This window comes from Pteropus vampyrus, unplaced genomic scaffold (assembly GCF_000151845.1).
Source record: "Pteropus vampyrus isolate Shadow unplaced genomic scaffold, Pvam_2.0 Scaffold170, whole genome shotgun sequence".
Classification (NCBI taxonomy): Eukaryota; Metazoa; Chordata; class Mammalia; order Chiroptera; family Pteropodidae; genus Pteropus; species Pteropus vampyrus.
Genome location: NW_011888951.1, coordinates 3,429,922 through 3,439,648, shown reverse-complemented (window position 1 = coordinate 3,439,648; position 9,727 = coordinate 3,429,922). Strand labels below are relative to the sequence as shown.

Below are 9,727 nucleotides of genomic sequence, written 5' to 3'. Positions count from 1 at the left end.
ATTGTTCCATTTTTGGACTTTCTGTTCTGTTCCATTGATCTACATGTCTCAACTTTTCACCAATACCAAATTATTTTAGCTACTGTACTTATACTATTACTATATTGTACTGTATAGTAAGTCTTAAAATAAAATAGGATAAGTTCTCCAACTTTGTTCTTTTTAAAAATTATTTTAGTTATTTTAGATTTTTTGCATCTCGATGTACATAATAGAATTAGTTTGTCTATATCTACACACATACACACACCTGCTGGAATTTTCACTGACATTTCATTGAAACTGTAGACCCATTTAGAGATAATTATCTCAATAATGTTGAATCTCCCAATCCATTAAATGGCATGCATTTCCATTTATTTAACTTTCCTTTTTTTTAGATGTAATATTCTATACACTGAAGAAAATGAAAACACTAATTCAAAAAGATATTATATACACCCTCATGTTTATTATAGCATTATTTACAATAGCTAAAATATGGAAACAGTCTAAATGTTCATCAACAGATAAATGGATAATGAAAATGTGGTATATTTCTATATCATGAAATATTATTCAACCATAAAAAGGAATGAAATCTTACCATTTTTGACTATATGGATGGAACTTGAGGGCATTTTGCTAAGTGAAATAAGTCAAAGAAAGACAAATGCCATATGGTCTCACTTATATGAGATCTCGATGTTAAATGATCTTAAATGGAATAAAAAAAAAAACAAACCCAAGCTCATACATATACGGAACAGATTGGTGGTTGCCAGAGATGGGGGTGGGTGGGTGAAATGGGTAAAAAGAGTCAAAATGTACAAACTTGCAGTTATAAAATAAATAATGGGAATGTAATGTACAACATGGTGACTATAGTTAATAATACTATATCATATGTTTGAAAGTTGCTAAGAGTGTAGAGCTTAAAAATTCTCATCCTAAGAAAAATAAATTTTGAAACTATATATGGGGATGAATGTTAACTAGACTTATTGTGGTACTATGTCACAATATCTACAAATATGGAATCATTATGTTATACACCAGAAACTAATATAATGTTATATGTTAATTATATCTCATAGGCTTGAGGATTATGTAAATATATGTAAAATAATTAGAACAAAGCCTGACACAGAGTCAGTGCTTAAAAGCTATTCATTGCCTCTGATTGTACCACAGCCCCCATTATCATTATTTGGAGATTTCAGCTCTCGTTACTTTTCAGAAATATAATCTGAAAGAACATTTTATACAACGCATGCATTTTTACTTATTTCTTAACCACCTAGAAGAATGACTAGGGAATTGATATGAACGTTGGAAGCTGCCAACCATGTAATGTAATGTTTTTCCTCCTAAGCTTACATTTATGGCTCAAAAAGATTCTCGGCCACTTCCCTTAGTTTCATAAAGTGCTCTTTTTTTATCCTTCTCCTTTTCTTTTTCCTGTTTATTAAGAATATTTATATAGCATATAAGAGTACAGTTGAAAATGTAGGGAAATGAATACATTTTGGCAAAATTATAAATTTTTAAAGCCAATTCAGTTATTTTAGTGTAGTATTGTATCCATTTCAGTTTTTTTCTTTTGGTTCTCTGAATCTCTTATTATATTTGTAGCAATTTTGGAAGCTAGAGAGCTCTTGATATTTAATAGGTGCTTCATTTCATGTAGGAAATGTTCTGAAAAATTATTACTCAATATTTATTACCTACTTTTAGATGTGCTTATATAAATTTGATGTTAGTTTGAGCTGTAAAAAATGTTTGCTGCAAGGAATTCTTGGCTATATGGAAGTTAAAAAATATATCATTTATTCTAACATTATTTTTAACATTTGTGAATTTTTTTTTTCCTTCTGTAGGACAAGGTGGAAAACTGGTTGATAGAGGAGATAATACTTATGGAGGAAAGTGGGTCATTAATCCCAGTGGTGGATTAATTTCAAAGGGACACCCGCTGGGAGCTACAGGTAATACAGCACACAGATATCATACTTTTTTTTTTTTGTTATTTTGGCATAAGTGTGAATGATTAATCACTGGTTTGAATGAAAGATTCATTCTCTGAACGTGGTAGGCAGTGCTTTAAATGATTGTTTAGCCACAGTATTTTTTATTTTCCTTTAAGTACAGTATTCTTCAATGATTTTGATTAATTGATGAGAATTTAAATTATTTGACACTCTAAATTCAACAATATATATTTTTAAAAGTTTGATTGTTTTCAAATAGGCATACAATTAATAAGATATTTTTAAATAGAAATCTGGCTAGACCTGCTAGAGAGGAATTATTTGAAATGAACACATTATATATAGTTATATATGTGGTTGGTATTGCATGGAAATTTTTTTTCTCTTGGGAGAAGCTATGAAATATGAATTTTACTCTGGCTGTACTGTTGACGAGCCACGTGACTATTTTGATTAATTGCCAATTAGTTAATCACTTTGATTTAGTTTCCTTAATTGTAAAATGAAGAAATTGTACAAAGCAATTTCTAAAATAACACTAAAATTATGGGACTTATTTTTATATAGATAGGTGAGTTCTGTATTTTTCCATATAGTCTTATATATGAATGAATTAATGAAGTAAAATTTTATAAATTCTCACAGATTTGAAAATAGATATTAGAATCAATAGATATTCATTATAGCAGTTAACTTTGGTTCATTTCTGTTTATCACTCAAATTTAGTAAACATAATTTAATAGAGAAAATAAATGTATATAGAGATTAGAGAGATAGGTAGGAAGATATGTACACACAGATAGTTGTAACATAATATGCCACTTTGCTATTTGTTTTCTGTCTTGTCTGTTTTTTGCTATTTTTCTCTTTTCAATGCGATCTTTTTATTAATTGAGTATTTTTTAGTATTTTATTTTCTCTCTTCTATTGATTATTTCTTTTTCTCATTCTTTCGAGGTTGCTCTAGGATTTACAACATACATCTTTAATTTATCACAGTCTACCTTCAAATAATGTTATACCATTTCACATATAATATAAAGGATTTTTACAACAGAATATTTCCATTTATTCCCTCCTATCCTTTATGTTGTTCTTGTTATACATGTACTTCTAAATATATTATAAACGCACAACATAATATTATCATCATTGCTTTAAGCAATCTAATATCTTTCAAAGAAATCTAAAAATGAGGGAGTGGCAAAATAACAAAATCTGAAACTACTCTCCTTTAAAAAGTACCAAGAACACTGGCAAAAATGGTCAAGGTCAGCTTTTTTCAGAACTTTAGAAATTAACCCAAGGCTAACAATGATCTGGAAGATTTATTAAAAACAAAGAACTGAATCTCTTTGAGAACACCAAGCTTTGTAGCATTTTGACTTGCTCTAATAGCACCCTCCTTTTCCCCAGCTCCATAGTAGCCTTGAAAACCAATAGCATGCAATTGTGGTGAAAATTAGCTCCGACTCCATTCTGATTTCTCTAGTAGCCTTGCTGGCACTGGAGAAATCAGAATGGAGTTGGGGCTCTTTCCAAACCCCAGTCTCAGAGAATTGTCATTATATGACCAGTCTGGCAGTTCCCTGCTAAACCCTACTCAAGAATCTCATCTTTGTGTAACCTAACTGAGAACTTGCCATGTGCAAACAGTATTTTCTCCAGAGTCATTTGTTAGGAATAATCAGCAACAACTATTTAACAACATGGCTGCCTTAGAAGCCAGTAACAATTGGGGCAAACAGCAGACCAACCAGAAAGCATAAAAGAAGAAGCTGTGGAATGAGATGTCCATAGGGGGCTTTGAAAAGGTATAAAATATTCTTGGGAGTACATACGTAAGGCTGTGTGTATGCCCAAGGCTGTATGCATGCTTAGGAAGAGCCTGACAAGGTCCTAAGCTCTTACCTTGGCCTTTACTTCCTGCTTGTGCAGAGCTAACCTTGGAGCTCTGCACAAGCAGGAAGTAAAGGCCAAGGTGGAGTTCTAATGCCCCAGCACAACACACAGAACCTAGCAAAGATTGGGACACTTATTAGTTGAGAAAGTCTCTGTCTAGCCATTAGCTGATCTCTAAGCTAACTAAGAGGAAAATCCAGTGACCAACTGTGACAAAGAACACAGACTTTACAGAATTAGTTTGGAAACTGACTAGATCATCACTAGATCATCAATAACAACAAGAAAAAAGATAGACTCTGGGAAAGGGGATAATCTTATTTCTAAAGTTGCCGCATCATATAAAATGTACACTTTCCAGCAAAAAACTATGAGACACGCAAAGAACAAGAACGTATGGCTCATACACAGGAGGAAAAAAGCAGTCAGTAGAAACTGAGGTAGCCCAAACATTGGATTTACTGGACAAAGATCTTAAATAAGCTATTTAAGTGTGTTCACAGAACATAGGAAACTGTATATAAAGAACTAAAGGAACGTATAACGATGTTTCATGAAATAGAGACTATCAGTTACTAGATAGGAATTATAGAAAAGAACCAAATAAATTCTGGAGTTAAGAAGTATAACAACTGAAATGGAAAATCCTCTAGACGGGCTCAACACTGGATTTGAGAAGGCAGAAGAAAAAAATCAGCAAAGTTTAAATAGGTCCATTGAGATTATCCAGTCTGAGGAACAGAAAAAAAGAGAGAGAATGAAGAAAAATGAGCAGAGCCTCAGAGTCTTGTGGGACACCTGCGAGTATAGCAACGTAAGCATAATAATAGTCTCAGAAGGAGAGGGAAGGGGCAGAAAAAATATTTGAAGAAATGACTGCTAATCCTCAGCAAGTGATCCTCAGTAAGGCTTAACAGCTGAATTCTCTTCAGAAACCATTGAGGCAGTGTGATGAAAAAAACTGCCAGCCAAGAATTCTGTATTCAGTGAAACTATCCTTTAAAAATGAAGGAGAAATTAAGGCATTCCCAGATAAACAAAAACTGAGAGACTTTATCACTAGTAGACCTCCCCTACAAGAGAGTCATTCATACTGAAATCAAAGAGCACTAGACAGTGAAATAAAGAGCACATGAAGAAATAAAAAGCACTGGAAAGTGTAACTACATTGGTAGATATAAAAGACAATCTATGTGCATCCTATATCATTTAAAGAGTGTAACTGCATCGGTGGCTATAAAAGACAATATATGTGTGCCCTATATCATTTAAAATACAACTGCATAAAGCAGTAATTTGAGTTGATAAGCATACAATGCATGAAGATATAATTTATATGACAGTGACAACACAAACAGCTATATAGGAGCAAATTGTGTACTGTTGAAATTAAGTCAATATTAATCTGAATTAGATTGTATAAATTAAAATGTTAATTCCTGGAGCAACCACTAAGAAAATAACTAAAAAATATATATTAAAAGAAATGGCAAAGTAGTAAAATGGTACACTAGAAAATACCTATTTAACACAAGAGAAAGAATGGAGAAATAAAAGGGAAAAAAGACAAGTTCAAGAGAATGAGAAGACAAGCCACAGACTGGGAAAAAAATATTTGCAAAAGACACATCTGATAAAGGACAAGTATCTAAAATATACAAAGAACTCTTGAAAGTAAGCAATAAGAAAACGAACAACCTGATTAAAAGGTGGGTAAAGGACCCAAACAGACACTTCATCAAAGAAGATATGTAGATAGAAAATAAGCATATAGAAAAATCCTCAACATCATATGTCATAAGGAAATTGCAAATTAAAACAACAGTGTGATACCACTATACCTATCAGAATGTCCAAATACCAATTGCTGACTACACCAGATGCTGGCAATTTCTTACAAAACTAAGCATCCTCCTGTCATATGATTCAGCAATTGTGCTCCTTGGCATTTACCCAAACAAGTTGAAAATTTATGTCCACATAAAACATGCACATGGATATTTATAGCAACTTTAGTCACAATCGCCAAAACTTGGAGGCAACCAAAATATCCTTCAGTAGGTGAATGGATAAACTGTGATACATCACAACAATGGAATATTATTCAACACTAAAAAAATAGCTATCAGGTGATGAAAAGATATGGAGGGGTTAACTAGACTTACTGTGGTGATCACTTAGCAATATATACAAATATTGAATCACTATGTTGTATACCTGAAACTAATATGTCAATTATACCTTAAGTTAAAAAAAAAAAAAGACATGGAGGAACTTAAATGCATATTACTTACTGAAAATAGCCAGTCTGAAGGCTGCATACTATATAATTTCAACTATATGACATTCTGGATTAGGGAAAACTGGAGACAGTAAAGAGATCAGGGGTTAGGGGAGAGGGAAGGATGAATAGGCAGAAGATTTTTAGGACAATGAAACTGTGCTGTATGATTCTATAATGTTGACTACGTGTTATTATACGTTTCTCAAAACTCATAGAATATATAATACCAAGAATAAACCCTAATGTTAACTATGGATTTGGGATGGTAATGATGTGTCAGTATAGGTTCATAGATTATAATAAATGTCCCAATCTGGGATGGGATGTTGATAGTGGTGGAAGCTCTGCATGTGTGGAGCAGGGACTATGTAAGAAATATCTGTACTTTCTACTGTGACCCTCACACTGCTCTCAAAAATTAAGTACTTTTTGAAAAATATTAATCTCTATTAACATACATTTATGTTAGATGATAGATAATGGAAGAGAAAATGAAAATAAAATCCTCCTTTCTACAATTTATAGGTGGTTATAGTTGGTATTTATAATTCCTTCTTCTACTACTTGTACCATATTTCCTTTGCTCTTAGCAAGCACCTTATTCATAGTTTCTTATCTGGGTATGACCCAAACCTTCCTTTCTGAATATTCCGTGCCATGAGCAGTACAGCTTCTTTGAAATGTTTTAGTAAAAGTTTTGCTAACTTTCACTATAAGACATGGGAGTACTCAGAGGCACCCCACAGTATTTTTTGGGTTACAGACTAATCCTTTTGATCCTCATTATGTAACCCAACATTCCATGATAACCAGGATCCATCACCCAAGTCAGTTAATTCCTTCCTTTGCCTGTTCTGTATAATGAGAAGCCCAAAGCGACCAGGTGGTAGTCTCTGCTTCCAGTTCATTGGAACCATTGTTGTTTCTAAGACTTCTAAATCAGCAGAGCCCAAAGTTTTGGGAATGGCAGGAAAAATTTTGCTAGCAGTTCTGTAGGGATAATAGTGAGAAAAGCCACTACTTTGCTCATCCTTTGATTACCAGGATACTTGTGTATCCTGGCTGTGGAGAAACAGCATCATTGATTCAGAGCATGTTCCTATTTTGGAGGCTATTACCTGGGCCCTGCAAAGTGTTGCTGGCACCATTGTAGTCTTCAGAAGGCCTTTACATCATTCTATCTGACCAACTGCTTCAGGGTGCTAGACTACATGGTAAGCCCAGTGAGTGCTGTAAGCAGGAGTTCATTCCTGCATTTTATTCATCGAGGCTGTTAAATGAGCTGCTTAATCAGAGGAAATACTGTGTGGGATATCATATTGGCAGATCCAACACAAAGATCAAGGATAAAACCCTAGGAGGTATAAAAATTGAAGGTGTAGGTGGAGAAGAGAGACCTTTAAGAATAATGAGAAGAAACGGTCAGTTACCCAAGAGAGAAGAGTGTTTAAAAAATAAGAAGTCAGGACAGAAGAGTTCAATAAAGAGTGAGAAGTATCTTTTGTATTTGACTATTATCAAGTCATTGGCAATCTTGGAGCAATTCTAGCACAATGTTTTGCATGGAAGCACATGGGAATTCCAGAAGAATTAGAAGCGAGAAATAGTAACTATAGTTGTTACTTTTAGGAGTAGTGGCTGTGAAAGGAAAGGAATATATAGGGTATGTACCTCATTTGCAGATTTGTGTTCTGTATGAATGAAGTCTTGAGTTTGAACTTATCCTCTTCACCCTTTTAATTCTATAGCTTTGTTGATCCTGGTTTTTCTAATTTGTAAAATAGGAATAAAATATACTTAATAGGGTTGTTTTGTGGATTAAATGAGGAAATATGTATATGTAAAGTATATAGCAGAGTTCCCAAAACAAAGTAGGAACAAAGTAATTACTGGCATTCTCCCCGCATCATTTCTACAAAAGGAAGCCATACTGTTTCTTGCTAGTAAGTATCGCAGTATGAAAAATAATTTATTACCATTTTAGGAAAAGAACATTCTTTTAATTTGTAGAGAAAATAACAGTTCCTTCTCCTATGACAATTGCAAATCATCAATATCCCTATGTAAACATTGTGCCCAGTGCTACACAGACATTATTTTAAGACTATTGTTCTGCTTTTGGTAAATAGACTAAACTGTTTCCTTGATCTGTCAAAAGAATTAGGTCATATTTCAATGTTGATTTTGTTGTTAATGGGACATAGAGCAGTCAGGGTGATAATAAATATTTCTGTGATATGGTCATTGAAGCCCCAAAGAGTTACAGTCTGCATTTGAGAACAGTGATTTAAATTTTCCTTTCAGCAGATTCCTCAGTCTCACATAGGAAACTTCTGTTTTGTCAGGGGATGAATGTGACATTTCACTTAGTTGTTTTTATTGACATATAATTTTTTTTTCTCCTGAACATATTTTTATTATAATCGGCTTGTTTGCCATTCTGAGAGATTTTTCTCCCACTACCTACTGAAATATGCAGAAATCATGCTTTGTACTAACAATATGATTTTTCATATCCATATTCTTTTTTAAAATTGCAGTATAATTTTCATAAATGCACAGTTCTCACAAACACACAATTGTTTATAGTAGCATTATTCATAATAGCCAAAAGGCGGGAAAATGCAGATGTCTGTCATCAGCCAATGAACGGATAAACAAAATATGGTATATTCATGTAATGGAATATTCCTTGGCCATAAAAGAAATGAAGTACTGACGTATGCTATAACATAGATGAACCTTGAAAACATTTTGCTAAGTGAAAGAGGGCAGTCACAAAGACCACATATTATACAATTCTACTTATATGAAATGTCCAGAATAGGCAAATGTATAAAGACGGAAAGTGGATTAGTAGTTGTTTAGCACTGGGGTAGGTAGGAGAGTGATAGCTAAAGAATGGGGCATTTTTTTTTAGGTAATAAATATACTTTAAAATTGATTGTGGTTATGATTGCACATGTCCGTGAATATATTAAAAGCCATTGAGTTGTAAGCTTGAACTGGATGATTGGTTTTGACAATTGTATACATCTGTATACCAGCCAAAACAAGATATGGAACATTTCAGTCATCCCCAGAAAGTTCTATTTCCAGTAAATCTCCTGACTTCCCTCAATCACTTCTCTACTCTCCAGCCCCTCCCCCTCAACCAGGCTAAGAATTTTTGACTTCTATCATTGTAGATAGTCTGGCTGATCTAGAACTTCATATAAATGGGATCATACAGTATGTATATGTACTTTTTGTGTCTGGCTTCTTTCACTCAGTAGAATGTCTGTAATATTTATTCAGATTTTTCTTATATCAGTAGTTCATTCTTTTTTATTGCTAAATAGTATTCCATCGTCTAAATATACCAGTTTGCTTATCCATTCTCCTGTTGATGGACATTTGAATTCTTTCCTGTTTGGGGCTCTTATAATAAGGCTTCTATGAACATTTTTGTACAACTCTATTTGTGGACATACCTTTTGCGTTTCTTTTGGGTTAATCACTCAGAGTGGAATTGCTGGGTCATAGGGGAGATGTATATTTAACTTTATAGGAAGCAGTCAAATGGTTCTT

At 33.4% G+C, this 9,727-nt stretch overlaps 1 protein-coding gene across 3 annotated transcripts in view; it reads left to right on the top strand.

Annotated features, from left to right (window-relative positions):
* The window catches only part of SCP2 (sterol carrier protein 2), a 141,958-nt gene that overhangs the window by 65,060 nt on the left and 67,171 nt on the right, over positions 1-9,727 (top strand). For all 3 annotated transcript variants that reach the window (XR_002782839.1, XM_011370475.2, XM_011370474.2), the window contains exon 11: positions 1,860-1,967. Coding sequence is in view for 2 of the 3 variants with exons in the window: in XM_011370475.2 (XP_011368777.1) it covers positions 1,860-1,967 (108 nt within the window). In the remaining variant the exon portion in view is untranslated. The remainder of the gene's footprint in view (positions 1-1,859; positions 1,968-9,727) is intronic.